At 36.7% G+C, this 20,396-nt stretch overlaps 2 protein-coding genes across 2 annotated transcripts; both read right to left on the bottom strand.

Annotated features, from left to right (window-relative positions):
* Positions 1–4,312: 4,312 nt before the first annotated feature.
* On the bottom strand, positions 4,313–5,537 carry LOC148209824 (uncharacterized). The gene is made up of 4 exons (XM_088127000.1): positions 5,296–5,537; positions 4,945–5,223; positions 4,778–4,873; positions 4,313–4,690 (listed from the first exon to the last, which is right to left on the bottom strand). The coding sequence occupies exons 1-4, from the start codon at positions 5,410–5,412 to the stop codon at positions 4,313–4,315; spliced, it is 870 nt and encodes a 289-aa protein (XP_087983126.1). The 5' UTR covers positions 5,413–5,537.
* A 10,973-nt stretch (positions 5,538–16,510) lies between these two features.
* CUC3 (NAC (No Apical Meristem) domain transcriptional regulator superfamily protein) lies at positions 16,511–18,027 on the bottom strand. The gene is made up of 3 exons (XM_022300218.2): positions 17,701–18,027; positions 17,317–17,612; positions 16,511–17,070 (listed from the first exon to the last, which is right to left on the bottom strand). Exons 1-3 carry the CDS (start codon positions 17,906–17,908, stop codon positions 16,648–16,650), a joined length of 927 nt encoding a protein of 308 aa, XP_022155910.1. The 5' UTR covers positions 17,909–18,027; the 3' UTR covers positions 16,511–16,647.
* Positions 18,028–20,396: the final 2,369 nt, after the last annotated feature.

Genomic DNA, 20,396 nt, shown 5'->3' with positions numbered 1-20,396 from the left:
AAGTGTCACATCCATTGGTATCCAATGTTATCCCCGAGCATGATGGGGATGCTGATGACCACCAACCTGGAGGTTCCGAGGGTGGAAAGGAGGACGATGTGGTTCCTGTAGAAGCATCGTTGCATGAAAAGGCAACGGATGGAGTAGAGATGACCATACCCCCATCCAATCTTGGAGATGCAGAACTAGCCAACCCCGCATGTATTGTCAATTCGGTGGAGTTGGACGTTGCAGTGGTGACACCCATTGTTTCGACAGAGATGGTGGAACTCGAAATGGCACCGCCAATAGTACAGGATCCACAATCCCATACGACGACGTCCGATCCAACCTTCGAGCCTCCTGCCTCAACCAACATTGATGGTCCGTGTGGCATGATCCATGGGCCTCGTCAAGCCGAGCATATTGAGTTGGCCCTTACACCAGCGGATACGAGTCCCACAACTCAGTCGGCCAGGAAAATCGAGGTACGGTCCTGCACACCCTTTTCTAAACTTAATAAACTACGTACAACATAAAAGATTACCTATTTCTTGTGTTTTGTAGGTTTCGTATCCCGACGAAACAAGAAGGACCGAGCGTAAGCGGACGGAAACGAAACCATTCAGTCTGGAGGACACGCGTCGGCAAAAGAAGAAGCAGAAGGTGGTGGATGTGGATCCCGTACCTGCCAGCCAGGTTAGGTCATTCCGTCCCAAATACAACCCGTTGCATAACTTTCCGGATGCCAAGTTTAGGGAGATGATGTGTTGGATACGGGACCCTGAGAATGACAAAACAACGCGGCCGTCTACAACTTGGAATGTGGAGAGCGGATATTCCAGAAGATTCTTCATTAACATCCTCAATCATGTGGAGAAGGTGGAAGACCCGGTAAGTGATACAACACATCCTATTACCCTATGCCCATTACTGAACTGTGTTTCACCAAACATATCTGTTGTCCTCGTGTGTGCAGGAAGCTGCTGGCATTCTATATTTCATTATGAGGAAGCTCGATAGTCGGCCGCACCTGTGCGTTCATAAGTTCTTTGTCCTGGACCCACTACAAATGGTAAGATAGGTAGTTTTTTTTAGAATACACGCATAATATTTGTGTTTCGACGAACCTAATGGTGATTGTGCTGTGTGTGTGTGTGATGTTGTTGTTATGCAGCAAGTTCTTGCCGCTGCAGGTGGTCCCTACGCACGAATCAAGGGGAAGGTCGTCCAGGACACGATCAATGCTTGGGACGAGTATAAGGAGTGCATGGATGCCGTGTTGGGTCTTGTGGAAGATTTCATTCCAGCCTGGGTGGACGTCGACGTAGTGTACAGCCCGCTCTGTATCAAGGATCACTGGGTCCTGGCTGCGATGGATATGACCCAGTCCGAGATTTTTGTATACGACTCATTGCCAGGCCACATTTCCACGTCGAAGTTGCTGACAGACATGCGGCCGTTGAGTCATACAATCTCATCGCTTTTGTATGCATGTGGGCTGATGGATACGGTCGATTGCAAGCTGAAGAGGACTCCTTGGCGTGTATACCGTCCTACGACCGACACGAGGCAGAAAGGTAGTATAGACTGTGGTATTTTTGCATGTAAATTTTTGGAATATCTTGTGTCGGGTAATAGTTTAGAAACTCTTGTTCAGGTTCAAGTGTCGCACATTAGAAGGTAGTATGCGACACAACTTTGGCATAATGAACCTTACTTTGAATGAACCATTTTTTTCCATTGCATCTTTGAAGCTCGCTCTCGATGTTATCCAGTCTCGATCTCGATTTAACTCGATCTAACCCTCTCGCTAACTCGATCAAAATCGCTTTCGATGTTATCCAGTCTCGATCTTGATCTTACTCGATATAACTCGATATAAATAGCTCTCGATGTTATCCACTCTTTGTAGCAGTTCCTCCTCTATGAGAACACCCAACAACTTCTGTAGTAGTATATACATTTGTACTTCAGTATCTGGAATCTGTCTCGCTTTATGGCTTATTTGTCTCGCTCTCGTTGTCTCGATCTCGCTGTATCGCTCTCCTTGACTCGTTCTCGATGTCTCGCTCTCGTTGTCTCGCTCTCGATGTTATGCTCTCGATGTCTCGCTCGCGATGTGTCGCTCTCGATGTTATGCTCTCGATCTCATTCGCTATCCTTCTTTTTTTCGTTCGTCTCCATGTATGTATATTTATAAGATCGCAAAGATAACAACCTATCTTTCTCGCTATCTCACTTTCTAAATTTCTCGATTTCTCTCTTTCTCGCTATCTCGCGTTCTAGACGTATGTATCCATACCCACTTATCTTATAATTAAGAGGTTAGTAAGAGGGAGGGTGGTTGATTAATTAATGCACCCTTTCAAATCCTCAGTCCCAGCCCAGTTGTCTTTCCACCTTTCCAATGCAGTGATTAATTACTCTTCATCTTCCTTTCTACCCATTAACCCAATTTTCGATTTAATTATTTTTTCAATTTTCCATGAAACCAACTAAGAATTTCTCTATATATAGATACCACAAAGTACACAACAACGACATCCAGATTAGAAGTATCTATCTATCTAACATTTATTAGAAGCAAACATGTCAACATCTTACGAGTCGGACGGTTCCTCTTCCGATGGAGCAACCAGTCCTATCTCAAACCATCTCTCCTCCTTCGCGGAGAACGGAGTGCCAATTAACGGTCCTCTTCAACAAGCACGGGAAGAAAACGACCAGCTCAGGAGAGAGCTACGTCGAACGCAACACGAGCTCAACAACACGAGGTATAAGTTAGCCCGGGTTGAAGAAATGCGGGACTTGCTGGAGGGACTGCTGAAGGAGGAGAAGGAGGAACGACTTCGTCTGGAGGACAGGGTGGATCAGTTACTGGCCCGTCTACGCTGATATCGTAATAATAATAATAATTTGTAAAATCTCATTTTAGTAGTAGCTTATGGTTGTTGTTTTGTTTAAGCTACTAAAAAAACACTTTTTGTAATGGGATGGACGGATGGAGCCCTTGTTTCCTACTTTAATGAATCAATTATTATTATTTTTGTTGTTACTGCTTGCTTACTTTCTCAAAATCCTACAGTCTTCTTTCTCTTACACGCTCATTCTCGTTCGTGGTAATTTTCGTTGATTTTCGTTGTACTTCTAAAAAAATTTATCCTTATTGTCATCACGGTCGCTTACTTATTACGCTTTTTTATTCTTCCACATTATTATATATCCACTTATATGCTGTTAATCGTTCACGAGGACGTCTCATTTTCGTTCAAGCTCATTCTCGTTCAAGCTTATTCACGATCTCTTTCGTTATCTGTTTTGCACTCTCGCTACTATTTTCCACTGCACCCGTTTATTCTCAATAGACTGAAATCGAATAAATACTAAAAAAAAAAATTAGATGCAGCCTTTCTTTAATTTAAAGAACATCAACCAACAATTGAAAGAATTAAATTTCACGTCTTTTCATCTCTCTCGCTCTCGTTCATGCACGCTCTCGATCAAGCTCATGCACGTTCTAGATGTACGCTCTCGTCAAGCTCATCCACGCTCTCGATATCGATCACGATCAACCTCATTCACGCCCTCGTCAAGCTCATGCACGCTCTCGATCGCGATGACGATCAACCTCATTCACGCTCTCGCTGTACGCTCTCGATCAAGCTCATGCACGTTCTCAATCTCGATCAGATCTCGCTCTCGCTCATGAACGCTCTCGCTCTCGCTAATGAACGATCTCGATCTATAACATACTCCAAGTAGCTATCCATATCCATTAAACGCGCTAACGATCTCCTTCTTCTTCACGCCCTGTCCGTCAGCAAATGATTTGGCAAAGTAGGTGATGTCAGCAAATGATTAGAAAACTTGTGTTTTGAGAAGGGCGATTAAAAAACTTAAAAGGCCCCTGCAGGAGGCTTATTTTGTCAATTTTCCCTTGTATTTTGTTAGATATGAATAGGTAGCTTGTACCGCAAGTAAGAATCCATGCACATGCATGAACAATAGGTTGTTATTCTTTCATATATGATTACAAACGTGTTTTATGTTATGTTACTATTCATCAGTGACTACTGCTAAACATAAGTATGCTAAAACAAATTATGATAGGTCATATTTAGGTCCGTGGAAAAAAAATCGACACAAAGAATAGTTACAACTAAAAAAAGGGTCTGTGAGCCCACATTTGTACAGCATATTGACGACGAAATAAAGAAATGTTACTTTGAGTCAAAGTGTCCATATTTGACCCAGTTACATCGTACTTGAAAAATCTAACACAAAATATGCCGCAATCTGTGAACCCGGCTTGCTGAGGTACAGTACGTCTTCAGACCCTCCACGGCACCGTGGGCAGGTTAGGCCGAACTGCGAGCATCCCGCTCCAATGAAGAATCGCCGGGATTATCGTGCACATTGGCTTGAGCGCCTTCTCGAGATCATCCAACGGGGTGATCGACTGCAGTGAGTCCCATACGGTTAGATCACCCTCCACAAGATCAATCCCGATAATGACCCAGTGATTGCCGCCAATATTCATCGGCGTATACACGATATCGGCCTCGGTCCATGGGGTGTCGTAGTCCGATTGTCGACCAAGCACGTACCGAAAGATGGTACGCTCTTGCCTCCAATCATACGTACATTTCGACGGCAGGACACCCGGCTTCATAGCTGCATATGGTCCGTCTGTTCGTCGTAGCAAGTTCTAAAAGAAAAAAAACCCCCCACAAACGTCATTCACGTATCAAAGTAATATCGTTCGTTACATGGGTGAAAGGTAAGCCGAACTTACGGATAGAAGTACGTCGCCTATTGCGAATCGCACGCGCAATAGATGTTTACACTTCTCAACCTTCCTCGTCGTTAACATCATGAGCGAGTCGATATACTGCATGTGACATTATAAAAAGTATAAGTCTATAATTAAAAACAACTTTGCTGCTTCTAAACTTCACTAACCTCGTCGTCGAGTTGAAACTCAGGATCCAGGAGCAGGCCAAACCAACTCTTGTATTTGATCCCGACGGACGTTGAACGGGAATTGCCGTCGGTTGATGGGTCGTCCATCCATTTCTGGAACCCCTCGTCCAGGAGCGGTGGGATGAGGCATGTAGGGTCGTACGCTCGAACTTTGATACCACGTTGGCCGATGGGCGTGTATATGGCCCGCAACTTCCACGGATATTTCCTCTTCCGAAGACCCTGGCCAAGTGGGCCTTCAATAAACTCAGGTTCAACCTGTAACAAGTATAAAAGAAGTTCAATACAATACTTAATGACGTTGGAGTTGGAGTTGGACGTTGGCGTTACCTTAACAACGGTCAGGTGTGGAGTTCCTCCATGTGATAAGGGTAGGGGTCGACTTTCTGTCCTATCAGTTTGCTTTCTCGGTGGCCCTGCGGGTTGCGGTGTCGGTACGTTAACCATCTGCCCCTTACTTGCCTCCCCGTCACTGGCGCACGTACCTAGAGTAAGATCCTAAAAATGGACGAACATTTGCTTTAAGTAAATAAAGTTAGGTTAACGTAAAAAAGTTAGTATCGTTACAGAAATACCTCAATTACGTCGACCGGACTAGGGTGGCCACTTGGGACCTCCTGGGTAGCTCCAACAATGGTAGGAGCGTGATCCATCTCCACGTCACTCTCGTGAACGTCGGTGGGTTCTTCACAAGTCTTCGGATCCTTGTCCATCCTCGGCTCGTCCCCTGTCTTCGGCTCTTTCCCTGTCCTCGGATCCTCATCCATGTCCATATCCTCCTCGTTACGCCCACTCGGATCACGTCCACCCGAAGAACCATCCTGATCCGGCACACCGCCCCTTCTATCATATTTATTCTTGCCCTTCGACATAACCTACGTAATAAAAATTATAAATATACGGATGTGAACAAGAAATTCAGATAATACAATATAATAACCCTTACCTTTGTTAGCCTCTTCATAAACTTCTTTATGTCCTTTCTGTCAGTCGTCATGCCCGTCAGAGTTGTCTCAATGGCCGTCACTCTGTCGTCGAGCCTCCGCAGCTCCCGACTCCACTTATGCTTCGACTTCTTCTTCTTCTTCTCCGTCCCTTTCTGTGGCAACAATTGATCTTGTCCTCCATCGGCCCCAATAATATCTTCTGTTACATGATCAACCACTGGGGAAGCATCCTTTGCTACATCATCGAGCTCAACTGGATCCCCAACCTCACCAGTAACGGGAGACTTCTGAGCGGTGGAAGTAGTAGTCAGTGGTTCTGTAGCAAGTTCTGTCGGTGCAGGAGGTCCGACAGGGGCCACTGGTGGATGCATAACGCGAGCCATGTGCTGTCGTTCGACATCAGTCGCCTCTAAACGAACTACAAATAGTTAGGTCAATTTTAATATTAAATACTAAAAACAATAACATGTTGTACTCACCTTGACGTTCTCGAAGACCTCTCGCTCCAAAACATTAAAAGCACGCGAATAGGTGCAGGACCATCTAAGTAGACGAGGAATAGCATCGTCATTCAACCTCAATGCTACTCGAGTCGACAAGGTTGATATTGTCTCGTATGCCCAAACCTGCAGTCACGTCAAGTTAGACTCTACGGTATTTCACAGGTACATAAATATATAATAAATTACATTTAAATTTCACTAACCTGAAAAGCGTATGGAAACCCATACAAGCTATACGTCTCAACATGGCTCGAGTCCATAGCAACCTTCTGTTTGTACGCCTCGACCTTGTCCTTCAGAGCGTTCTTCAAGCTCCAGAGAGTCCTTTCAAAAATCATTGAACTCCAGTCATAATTACAGAAAACTTCCCACCGATCCACAATCCGAAGAAGGCTCGTGTCCATTTTCTGCTTCCTTTCCTTGCCCATCATGGCAAGCTCTATGTAGTACACTATAGCAATCTTCACAGCGTCCTCGTCATTTTCGAATGTGTGTTCTAAAAAAATTTTCTCCAACTTCGAACACTTCACACTCGCCTTGTCTTGAAAATACAAAATTCTAAGTCTCCAGTTATGAACATCCTCGTCTACCCTATTCATGGTGTGTCTAAGACCGGTTATTAGGTCGAACTCCCGCTTCCCAAAAGAGACCCTATTCCCGAATAGGTTAAAGCTAATGAGGTCGTTTCTAGGTTCCTCCACCTCTCTAAGCAACAGGTGATGGAGCAACGGACCGTTAAATACAACGTTCATCCCTAAAATCGGACCAAAACATGTTTGACTAAACATGTGTAACTGAGAGGGAGTTAACCTAGCCTTAAGACGAGAAGAGGTTTTCCCTACGTGAGCGAGATTTGATAGCGCGGCCGGGAACCAGTCATCTTGGTTGATCTTAAGTGTCATATCCATGTCTCCTGTAACAAACCAAAACAATATTGCTTAGAAACGGACCGGGTTGAAGCCTGGGATGGAATCCAGAAAGTCGAAGTACAAGATATGGACTTTCTGGATTCTATCTCGGGCCTCGTCCCCGTCCATTTCGAACCGGGATGAGTCCCAAGATGGATTCCAGAAAGTCCAACCATCCTTCTTGAATCCATCTTGGGACTCATCCCGGTCCGAAATGGACCGGGACGAGGCCCGAGATAGAATCCAGAAAGAAGGATGGTTGGACCTTCTGGAATCCATCTTGGGACTCATCCCGGTTCGAACTGGACCGGGACGAGGCTCGAGATGCTTTCTGGATTCCATCTCGGGTCTCGTCCCGGTCCATTTCGAACCGGGATGAGTCCCAAGATGGATTCCAGAAGGATGGTCTTTCTGGATACCATCTCGGTCTTCATCCCGGTCTACTTCGAACCGGGATGAGGCCCGAGATGGAATCCAAAAAGTCCATCCTTCTGGAATGGACTTTCAGGGTTTCATCCCGGTCCTAAATCCACCGGGCTTAAAGCTGAGATGGAACCCTGAAAGTCAAAAATTAAAACAAAACAATGGAAGCAACAATAAATCAAACTTCATAATAACCTTGGCTACTTCAAATAGAGCCGAAGGTTGAAATCATTCACACCCACGCAAAGAACGAAGAAAAAAAAGGTAGAAAATCATTCACAATAAGATCGCGAGTTCGAAAGAAAAATTACCTCAATTAGGGAAGGGGGAAAGCTCTGATAGAGACGAAGTGAGGGAGACGAAGAAGAAACGACGAAGATGAACTTTCTGGTTGTGAGGGAGAGACTGGGATGAAGACTGGGATGGACAACGAGATAGTGAATGAGGGAGGGGAAGGATCGAGACAGGGAGGGAAAGGAGGGGAGAGCTGGGTTTGATTTCTTTTTTTAAATTGAGGATAACTTGGTAATTTTACAAAGCAAAATAAGGGGAGAGGTCAGAAATCTGAGGTGGAGGGGTCAATAAATAGGTAAAAATCAAAAGGGGGTCAAAAGTCCAAAGTGGTTATTGAAATGGGTCAAAAATCTCAATTTGCCTTGGTCATTTGGAAAGATGAGCTTTAATAATTTTGTCCATATATTGAAAATCGTTGGTCACACCATTGTTTTTGTTTTTTCTTTTTTCTCCTTACTCCATAAACTTTAATACCAAACCACGTGTCAAAATCTTATTGGTTCAAGTAGTTGCTTCCACCTTCATATGTGGCACCCATGTCATTAGAAATTTGGCCATCAGGATGGCAATTAATACTTTGTCAAATTTCTTAATCATCTATTTTGTGCATCATGTTGGCAATTAATACTTTGTCAAATTTCTTAATCATTTATTTTGTCATGTCACTCAATACATGTTTTCCACATCATTGCCAAGTCAGATGTTAGAGACAATTTTTGTTGGCCATTTGTTTTTATTAGAAACCAAATTTTCAAATATATATATTTTATTTTATTTTTTATTGGCAGTTTTCTGTAGTTGGTGGGTATTATTTATTTTCCTTATGTTTTGGCCAAATCCTTTTTTCTATGGTAAAAAATCACTTTTATTTAAAAAGTTTAGATAGGTTTGGGAGTGATTCTGATCAAGTCATTATTAAAATCGCTTCTTTTTTCGGGGAACATGAAAAATTAAAAAATGTATTTTAGGAAAGTTTAAAATCAACTTAAAAAACACTTTAAATTGATTTTGGAGGTACCAGCTTAAATAGTGATTTTGGAAAATCAATTAGATTTAAATGTCTTCTTTCAAAATCACTAATTCTATGGTCACTCTCAAATACACTTTTAAAAATATTTTTGGATCCAGAAGTGATTTTTGGTAGAGTAATCCATAGAAAAATTATCTTTTAAATGGCTATTATTTTAAATTCCAAGAAAAAAAATCTTTTTCACCCTATTTTTGCCTTAAAATTTGGTGTTTCTATTTCTTTTTTCTTTTTTTTTTTTTTTTTTGCCTCGTCTGCAACTTTACTTATTTGATACGTTTTCTCTCTAAAAATTCGGTGGTCTTACATTTGAAAACTTTCACTCTTTTTTCTAACATTGTTTCTCTTTTTAATTAAAACCAGTATTTCAAATTTGAGTAAAGTATCTACAGGCTCCACATGTCTGATAAGGAAAAACATTGTTTTCCCATGTGTCGTTGACTTGAGTACAAACAATTTTAGAAAAAATTAAATTTTTATTCAAGATTTTAAATGTGGATGTTGATAGAAATATTGAAGTCTCAATTTTGGAAATGTTAACGAAAATATCGATAAAATGTCAATGTCAATAGATATTTCTGAAAATATTATAAAAATAAAAAATTCATACAAAATATTTAAACTATAATCTTTCTAAATAAGTTGATGTTTGTGTTAGTGATATTTTATTAACATTTCTCATATTTTGTCGATCTTTTTTACAATACTTTGAAAATGTCGATTTACTCCTCGTATTAATGTCGTATCCTGCTTTAGAAAATACTTGGCTCCTCAACAATAAAAAGGAACTTTGTCCTCCTCCCCCGAACCAAGTATTTTTCCCCTGTTTTTACCAATGAAAAGTCCATGTGCAATAGAAAATAAGCCATCTCAATATTGAGGAGAAATAGAGAGGGGAGGAGAGCTTTTTTAATTTTCTTTTCTAATTTCAAATTTCTAAGTAAGAACCTCTTTCTCTATCATTCTTTTATCTCCTATCTCTCCTATTTTCCTAATCTCTTCATTCACACATTCAATTTATTGTCTCTTATTAGTTTTTTTTTTCCATACATTCAACTTATTATTTCTTTGTTGTTATTTTATTTTATTTTATTTATATATTAATTAAAATGAGAGGATTTTCTTTTTTACTATATCTATATTTCATATTTTTTAAATTATAAAACTAATACATATCTATTTAAAATTTAAAGAAATCAATTATAACATAATTAAATCACAATAAAATGCATATTAACTAACTTCCACTATTTCCATTGAAATTTGAAATTTTTATATTTTTGTCACTAGTGGGTTAAACTTTTTGTTGACGTCATATTTCCATATAAATATAATTATTAATTTTGTGTGGGAGGATTAAAATTCGTCAGTTATGACCTAATTAAATCTCAATTAACGTTTCATTAACAAATCGAAATGATTCACGTAAAGTTTCAGATTTCTAGAAAAAGATCAAAATTTCTTTTGACATTTACTTAAAATTAGGACCTCCACATTTTCGTAGACATCATAACATTCTAAAACTTGTCCTTATGATCACTCTTTAAATTTTATGAAGATGTTTTACTTCTATTTTAAAAAAATTAAGATTTTTTACTAACTATTTTTTTCTATGGAATTATTCTCTCTCTCTAACTTTTTTATCTCTCTAAAATTATTCTCAATCCCTTTCTTTAATTTTTTTCTCTATCTAAATATCTTTTCCTTCCCTTTCTAAATTTTTTATCCATCTACGATAATTTTTGTAAAAAAGTTGTCTCTATCTTTCATTATTTGTCTTTTGCCACTCTCTAAGATATCTCTAGCTTTCCTTTATCTTTCTAACTTTTCAAAACACAAAAAATAACTATCTGTTTTGTTTGTTTGTATTTTTATAAAATAATAATAATAATAATAATAATAAACATTTAATTTTTAGTTTTTTCAAAATAGAAAACATAAAACTAAAAACTAATGTTGGTATTAAAAAGTTTATTTGTAGTCTAGACCCAATTATTTGGTCGCAAATGGGTCAACTCAAATTGCCCTAGTTAGTCTTAAAAAAACAGAGGTTGATAATGGGCGTATTACAATACTACCATAAAATATTCAGATTGGGTTGCGTTAGGATATTGGAACAACGTCTTTGAATTTTTATTTAAAAGTGTGAAGATGTTAGACCCCTAATATATATTTATTTATAATATGAGAAATAAGACTTCAATAATTTAAAGAATTTGTTTTCTAAAAATAGTATAATTTAGTTGATAAATATACTTATTATCAATACAATATGGATGGTTTGATTCTCCACCTCAAATTAAAAAAAAAATCTTTTAAAAGAAAAATAAGATAAAAAATAATATATGCATCTACTCTTTTCTTTTCAAGTAAAAGAGATTTAAAAAAGAAGTTTTGGTTAACTAAGTATTTGAGAAGAATTGATGAAACAAAAATTTATTTAAATTGAACTAAATCCAAACAAGTTTATAATTAATTTAAACTAACCTATGCTACATTAATGTCGCAGCTAATTTCTTTGCGATTCATAAGAGTCATCCCATTTTGTCTTTCCTTCTGTGTTTGAAGTATCAATGATTGGGAGATCTCGATCGATGGTTTGTGCTTCTTCCACGAACAAACTAACTTCCACGAGATCTTCCTCCTCAACATTGTGAGATGCGAATGACTTCGAGAGAGTCGGATTCTACAATGATATTGTCAGATGAGTCTCTATTCAATGCCGTTTCTTTTGTGTGAATTTGCAGCCAGCCTCGATGAATTTAAATTCCCATCCCAATTTCGAAGAATCCAACAAATTCCTCCACGATTGGTGTCTCCTTTTGCCTTTCTTACTCATGAATACTTCTATCAATGCACTTCATAAGACTCTGAAAACTGTGGTTGCTGTTTGTTATGATAGATTTTGTTCCTATAATCCCATTTTTTCTATTGGATTATTAGTATTTTATGCATGGTCATCTGCACACTTTCCCATACAATAGTCCTTCGAGCTTCAGCCTTCTCTGTACAGACAAACAGAACTAACATGGCTTAAATCTCATTCTCTTGTTCTCGTGGTTGCTCAGGTTTGCTCTTGTTCATTTAGAAATTAGTTGAGACAATGTAAAAAATGGACGATGTTTGTTTGCATATTTGTGGAATTGATACTCATATCCGTTTTTACGTGCTATAAATATGATATTGAAACGAATGAGTAGAATATGTTGCTTTATGAGATTTTATGTGCTTCATTTTTCTATTGCATAGTTTGAGAATTACTTTTGATTTATTCTCAAGGAGAAATTTAACATTAATTCTTCTAAGTCGCTCTTGAGAACTAACTCTTTGAAAGTATGTTTGTGAGTAGAAGAAATATTTGTTAGGAATTATTTATTAGCCATGAATATTTTTTAATCATAATTTCATCAAAAAGTGAAGGTGATGAAACCATTGCTGGAATCACGCGAGGTCTTGGGAAAACACGTGGTGAATTCTTGACAATAGTCGTCGAGCGTGCAACGGTAGTACAACAAAAGTTTATGCAATTTGATGCAACAATGGTGGTGGAAACATATTTTGTAATCTTGGTTTGGATGACGATGAAGAATGTTATTTGGAAATTTAGAAAGAAATTTAGTTGTTTTTATTTTCGGAAACCTGTAAATATTTTGAATGGCATATATTGTTAACGAAATATATATTATTATCCAAACAATTTGGCTATTTGAACTTTTTAAATTTAACAATGAATTTTGAGGTTAATTCTACATTAGACGGAAATTCAGGTTTGTAAATGAGGAAAATTAAAATGAAAAAAAAAATTAAAACAATAATAAGGAAAATTAAAATGAGATAATTAAAATAAAAACAATAAAAGAAGAACAATAATAAGGAAAATTAAAATGAGATAATTAAAATAAAAACAATAAAAGAAGCAACAACAATGTTGCCAAAAGGCCGCTAAGCAAAAATATGCGACCAAAACGTATTTTATCGCAAAAATGAAATGAAAATGTACTGTCTTCGCCTAACTTCAGCAACTCACTTTCCGTAACGAAATTTGCGACGAAACACTTTTCGTCACTAATAACCTTCTGCGACGAAATTTTTTTTCAGCAACAAAAATATTTCGTGGTTAAAAGCTCTATTTTTTGTAGTGAGAAGTAGCAACCTTGACTCGTGCTAATTCCTTTCTTTTCCATTTTACCATATAATGTGGATGATATCATCGTAAATTTTCCAGTTGCATATGTTTTGATCTTGGGATCGAGTAACAACCGTTTTCTAGAACCTTTTACACTTCTGCTCAAGGTATGTTAAATATTGAGCGACACGTTGAAATGTCGAACAGCCCGACATATAACCAAAAACCAATATCGATCTTATCCAAATACCGACGGCATACCAATATTTTGCTAACATTTCGTTAAGATTCGTCACGTCGTCGAAATGTCACAAATACATATAAAAAAATATATAACTTGTCATCCCAGCTTTAATTTTGACGAAAACCCAAATCAAAGTACTTAAGCGATAAATACTTTTGACCTTGAAATTACTTTTTTTTTTATTTAGGTCTTCCATGTTAAGAATCTTACGTTGAAAACATAAAGTACCTAACAAAAATTTAATTATAAATATACATGGACTACTCTTAATCTCACGTATATTCATTTTTTTGAATCTCATGCTCTATATAATTTTGTTGTCAGTTTTGTGTCTCTTTAGAGGAATTCTTGAGTGTTAAGTCAAATTTGATCACATATAAACTAATAAATCAAGCTACCAAGTTTGCCAAACTCAGTTAACAATTAAAGAATTTTCTTTAATATTGAGGTAGATCCTTAAAAGATATACTAGTAATTTATACGATGGATACCACTAATTAGGATTGTTTCTAAATTTTATACGATCCTTTTATGTAATTATGATTATCCATCCACTAATCCTTTTCTTTATTTGAATATCTCCTATGCCCACCTCCTATTTGGGCTTTAATTATAAATAGGAAACCAGAGATGATCCAACAATGATTGATAGTAATTTATGCAAGTTTACAAATGGTTAGAAGTAATGCAATAATGAATAAAATATTATATCTACATAAAATTTTAATTTACTGATAATTCCCAAATAAAGTTAAGTCTCGGTCTATTTAATTAATCAATTAATCAAGTGAAAGAGTAAATATATTTTGTTTTGTTTATGAAATTTTGATTAATGGTAGATAAATTATTAAATTGATTGATGATTTGACATAGTATCAACATAGAGTTAAGGAGTATTGTGTGTTAAAAAAATTTTGAGTTGATTGGTAATTTATCTCTTTGTTAGCCATTGTTAGATCACCTAATTTCAAAAATTAGAAATTATCAAAATTGTTACATCACCTAATTTAAATATTAAAATTTTTTACCTGTGGACACAACATTAACACCAATTTAAAAACTCCACTTGGCGTGGTGGACTAACGTCGAGAACTAAAATAATAATTTAGCCCTTATAGTTTAAAGTTTTTAACAAATTGGCTCTTGAACATTAGTATGTAACAACTCGATATTTATAGTTTAAAATTTGTAACAATTAAGTCCCTGTAATTTAAATTTTGTAGTGGTTTAGTAGTTGGAAAATACTTAGCTCCTACCTCATTAATTAAAAAAAAAAACAACTTTGCTTTTGAATTTACCTCTCTTAACCGTCAAAAATTAATGTGGTGAGGACAAAATTAATCCTCATACCGGGTAAGACATCGAGTATTTTTCTTAGTCGTCTTACCATGAAAAATCCGATTGATCGGCTATTATAGATACTTCTTACCTATGTAGATCAATAAATTACATTCCTTATAAGTTAATAAATGTCATATGGATAGTTAAAGAAATGAAAGTTTCGTGAGTCAATACTCAGGCGGATCAAGCACGCGGTCTGAATAGGTACGAATCACCTCCTTGAAACATACCTATAGTTTTTCAAACATACATATAATTTTTATGCTAGTTGTATGATTATCCTGTCATGATGGTAGAGCGTCGAACTATGACTTATGTGTTTGACTTTGATTGGTGATTGAGAGATTTGGAGCATGGGGTGGTGGTTTGGAAATTATGCATTAGTTATAATTAGTGTGTTATGATATACTCTACGAGACTGTGATTGTGAGGGTTGTGTTTGTGGAGGGGAGGAGTAGTTCCAATTGAAAGATTTTAGAGAGTGAGTTGTGTTTGGATTGTAGTTACAATATTGGTTTGTAATCTTAGGGAGAGCGTTGGATTTAAGTTGCTCGAGTTTGTGGTGTGACATATAATTGCCTTAAATCATGAAGTTCAGATGGATTGATGGGAGGGGGGTTCGTGTACTTCTTGTGGCCTCTGTTAAGCATTGTAATTATTTATGAACTATGCTTTTGGTTATTGTCATGTCTTTAGGGCACGGAAGATTTTGATGAGGTTACATTTTTTTTTTGTTTGTGGTTGTGGTGAGGAGCGTGTGGAATTTTGTTAGCTATGTTTTATGTTTTTATGAAGCTTTGATTCTTACATTGAGTGGTGATCATTTTGGCTTATAAGAATTTTTGTGCTTGACATGACAAACATCATTTTGGCTTATAAGAATTTTTGTGCTTGACATAGACTATATTTGTCAGATTCTTTGGATTTGGCTGCTACAAAGCTTTGTCAGGTAGCTTTTGGAAGACATGAAGCTTCTAAACTAGGTTTTTATCTGTAGTTTTTGAAATGAAGGTGTAAGAACTTTTGTAGAGTTGCGTTTAATATGAACCTGAATAATATTTTGGTATTTGATATTATTTGATATTGAATGTGTGATATTATTTGATATTTTACCTTATAAGATTCCAAGGATGTAGGGATTCAAATTAGCACCTTTCATTAAAAAAGTTTAAATAAATATTGCCGATGTTTCTAGTAAAAACGTCGGTAAAATTATAAATCTACCGACATTTGCAAAATGTTGGTAGAAGAATAGTTTTTCCAATATTTCTCAAACGTTGGCAAAGCTATACTTCTGCCGACGTTTTCAAAATGTTGGCAAATGGAAAGCTCTGCCAACATTTTTAAAACATTGGCATAACTATACATGTGCCGACATTTTGGTTAGAGAATCAGCTCTAAAGACCGAGAGATGTATGATCTACCAACGTTTCTAGAAAAACATTGGTGATGTTCTCTTCCGACTCAATGTTTTTGCCAATGGATATTTATCGTTGGGAGAAATCACTCTCAGCCTTTTTTTAGATCTTTTCCCAACGTTTTAAAGCATTAGGAAAAATTCAAATTCTTGTACTGTTAGACCAACTATGTTTTTAAGAGACTAAAATCGTTACAAACAAAAAATCAAGACGAGTTTTTTCACAGGTGAAACTAAATCAAAATTATCTTTTTACCCCTCCCTAAAAAAAATTTAACCAAACCCTACAATTAGAAAGCAAAAAAAGAACAAAAGTGAACTCCCAAGTTTCAGGAATGCCATAAATTGAAAAGCAAGTCTCGAACTCTCAAGTAGATACTATGGTACTAAAAACATGGATCTTTGAGCATCCAAAAACATCGGATGCTTCGGGATCTGTGTTTTACAATAATCTAACACAACATCTGACAGTCATTATTCTTATCGTTACTCTCACAGTCAACCAGATCAGTACTGTCCCCTACATCCACTCCCCACGCGCCGCCGTCCACTCCAAAACTACCCCACGCGCCGCCGTCCACCAGTGGTGGGTTATTGATGGAAAAATGGTTGTTGTACACCGACTGTGGCTGTGGGTTGTTCATAATTAAGCTCTCGAGGCCGCCGCCATTTTCGTGGCGCTGAAAACGAATGATTTGAGATTGATGATTTTGTTGGAGTAACGCTGGAGGAGGGAGAGGAGGAATCTGGTGCAATATTGGGGGCAAGGAAGGAGTAGGCAACTTTTCTTGAAAACATGTTTGAATTTGGAAACTCTGAGGAGGCTTCATCTTCCCTGCGGATTTCTGAATTATTCTGCATAGAACCCACTCGTCCTGCAGCGCAAATCAAATCGTTACTCGATTTGACTCGAAGATTTGATAAATCACTCAAAATCCTATAGACGAAGACAAATACTTGTACTCACTACGTTCATGTTTTATAATTAAAAGAGAAAGACAAAAACAGAGAATTTTTTTTTTTTAAATAAAAATAATGGTAGTCAGCATATAGAGATAAGATCATCGCTAGTTAGGACGACCTAATTATGTTCCCAAGAAAGAAGGACTTAGAAACGTAACCTTGCAGGAAATGCAGGAAGTGAGATCAGAGTGGAGGCGATATTCATGCATCACCCACTTAGTCTTGAGACCTCGCGGGGCGCCTCCTTTGTAGAAAACCAAAGTTTTTTTGGTTCCTAGTTTTATCACTCCATTTGTTGTTGAACTTGAACCACTACTACTGTATATTTGCCTGTCTTTCCCTGTCGCTTTCCAGTATCCCGCGACCGTTGCTCTGTTCGTTCTCAACCCAGTCGGATACTTTCTCACCCTTAGGCTGAAAAAGTACCACTCCCTCTCCCCCATCTTTGCCTCATCTGCAGCGATCAAATCAATTTAAATTTTTAGGTCGAGTTACGAAAACTAACGCATACACTTTCAAATGGCAAAAATCTATATATGTACCTGGAAGTTCCCAAGGCTCACATCTATTGAGGTCAACCTCTGCAATATTGACACCATGAAAAGTTCCAAGATCGAAGATTTTCGAGGCCAAATAAAAGGCAATGAGCTCTTCATCAGTAGGGTGAAACCTAAACCCTGGTGGCAACCCATGCTTCTCCTTAGCATCTTCTCCATTTAGTTCACCAATAACTTCTTCAATTCTAATCATTTCTTCTAGAGGGACAGAATTGTGAGAGGTAGAGGGAGAATCTTATAGGGAAACAATAATAATCATAATATATATAATGCGGTTTATAATTATAAGCAAGCTGCAGAAAAACTAAAGGAACAACTCATGAACTGAAACACTCTTTTATTACAAAATTATTTATTATTGTTGTTGTTTTCTGGACCATAGAAGTCTTAGAAAGGACAAAACAAAAAGAAAAGAAAAGAAAGTTAACAGATTGGTGGGTCAACGGGAAAGGCCATTTAATGCAAAATGAAAGCTCAGAACAGAGAAAGAAGAATGCCTTTTTGGTTGAATTGAAAAGTTTGAATCTTCAAAAATGTTGAAACAACTGACTTTTTCTTGTTTTGGGTGGGTCCTATGCTAAATATGCAAGACGTTTTATAAGGATCTTTTTCATTTAAAATTAATTAATAGATTAATTAATATTCTTCCTTTGATTAGTGAGTCTCAGGTGGTGCAAATCTTAAATGGAGAGTCGAAGCTACTGAATGAGAGAGGAGAACAATTATGGAAGATCTTGTTAGAGCTCTCGTTGTTTCGAAGTATTCTCTTCACTCATGTAAATTGCAATATGAATAGATAGCTCATGATATAGCCATCGGATTAAGCTACGATGGAGTCTTTCGATCTTGTGGATTTCCCACTATTCTTCTTGGTTGGTGTTATTAGCTGAGTCTTAAACTGCCCATGTGGCGTGATTTTTAATGAAAGTGCTCCTTTCAAAAAGTAAGTATATATATATATAGACCTTCTAAACACTCATTCAATAGTCTTGACCACCGCTAAAATATTATATTAGTCATGTTTGGTAACGATTTCATTTTTAACTAGTTTTATACTTTTTCAAATTCGTTCCCTCATTTTTTTCTTGTATATTCAATATACTTCTTAAAAACACTTGAATTCATTTAACCAAATTCTAAAATAAAAGATGAAAAGGAATCTTTTAAAAACTACACTTTTTATTTTTAAAAGTATAATTAAATAAATAGTATTTATTAGCTTAATTTTAAAGAACAAGAATTCAAATATTATCAAACACTGTCTTAACTTTTTAATTAATATAATCCTTTTAATTTAAGACAAAGTTAAGGGGGCGATTGCATCCCTTCTCTAACTTTCTCTCCAAATATATAGTTGGTAATCGATAATACAAGTCAATTAATCGACACATAATCAAGACTAAGTAGCTAATCAGACTCAAATTTCATTCACTTTATTTCTTTTGTTTCATCTCACCCACCCGACTAAACCACTCCAAACCGCAAGAAAGAAGAAGATCTCTCTTTCCCCTCATCAACCAAAAATATCAGCGGTAGCAATAGCAATAGCGACGACAAGGACAAAACACGACGGCAAAGGAGGAGAGAAGAAGTAAATATTAAATATAAGGGGGTGTTTTTGGTGTAAGCTTTAAATAAAATTCAAAGAGGGAAGAAAGGCTATGACCGACCTCTCAATGGCCTAAGCCAACAAGAAAAAAATAATAGAGAGAGTACCATAAGATTGACTATGATAAGTGTAGGAGGGCATGGCCTTGGATTCTTTCTTTAAGGAGGATGAGGACATGACAGGTAATAATAATAATATTATTATTATCATTATTATTATGTTGAAGTAATTAAGGGTAGAGGGGAATAGGCATAGGGTAGAAGAGGCATTCTTAATTTTTTGTTCCATTGCCCCACTTTTATAGGGCATGGACTCCCTACAAATCTATAGAAAAAAAATTTTAAAAAATAATAAAGTGGTTAGAATAAAAATAGAGAGAAAAAATTATGGTATTACGGTAGTATGAAAAACCTCTGTTCTTTGTTGGCGGGCATTAAGCAGCATTTTCGTAATAGTGTGGATCGTATTAAAATATTACTTGTTGATGTGTCAAAATCTAAATAGAAGAAGTAGGTACTAAGACGTAGTTCTAGAAATTTTCTCTAGAGATAGATGCTCACGAGTAAACACCTAAATATTTTTTTTAGGAGAGTGTAGTAATGGTCAAAGTGAGCATACTTCAACGATAATTGGTAAAGGTTGTGGGTTCGACATCCACCTCCAAATATTGTATAAAAAAAAGGAGGAAAAAAAGAGTGTAGTAATGAAAAAGTGACCTCTCCTGAAATTATTTCCAACGTCCTTGTTGTTTCATTATTATTCTCAAATATTTGGATTCTTTCTAGATTTACATTTCGAAGAAAAAAGGTTTATTATGTATCTTTTCATTCATTTTTCTTATTTGCTTCATTTTTCAATCTTATATTTGATTTTATTTGATTTTATTTTTTTGTAATTTAAAATTTCTTTTCTCAGTTTATTATATATTTAAATTTTAAATTTAGTATTAAACGGGAGATATTCGAACTCATGACCTCTTGGTCAGAAACATGTGTCAATTATCGCTGAGCTAAGTTCATGTGTTAGCTACTTTACTATTATTTTGTAATACTTTCAAACTTTCATTTATTGT

This window comes from Momordica charantia (assembly GCF_013281855.1).
Source record: "Momordica charantia cultivar OHB3-1 chromosome 8 unlocalized genomic scaffold, Mcharantia_2.0 BLBB01000008.1, whole genome shotgun sequence".
Lineage (NCBI taxonomy): Eukaryota > Viridiplantae > Streptophyta > Magnoliopsida > Cucurbitales > Cucurbitaceae > Momordica > Momordica charantia.
The sequence above is the reverse complement of the archived record's forward strand: the minus strand, read 5'-3'. Positions and strand labels throughout refer to the sequence as shown.

Bases quoted from the DNA above. Each gene is read 5' to 3' on its own strand.
- LOC148209824 (XM_088127000.1), bottom strand. From the start codon at position 5,412: ATGGTTAACGTACCGACACCGCAACCCGCAGGGCCACCGAGAAAGCAA. The intron at 5,224-5,295 runs GTAACGCCAACG...TACTTGTTACAG, and splicing joins CACACCTGACCGTTGTTAAG to GTTGAACCTGAGTTTATTGA. The intron at 4,874-4,944 runs GTTAGTGAAGTT...TGTCACATGCAG, and splicing joins AGTTTCAACTCGACGACGAG to TATATCGACTCGCTCATGAT.
- CUC3 (XM_022300218.2), bottom strand. From the start codon at position 17,908: ATGATTAGAATTGAAGAAGTTATTGGTGAACTAAATGGAGAAGATGCT. The intron at 17,613-17,700 runs GTACATATATAG...TGATCGCTGCAG, and splicing joins TGAGCCTTGGGAACTTCCAG to ATGAGGCAAAGATGGGGGAG. The intron at 17,071-17,316 runs GTTACGTTTCTA...TTTGCGCTGCAG, and splicing joins CTTCCTGCATTTCCTGCAAG to GACGAGTGGGTTCTATGCAG.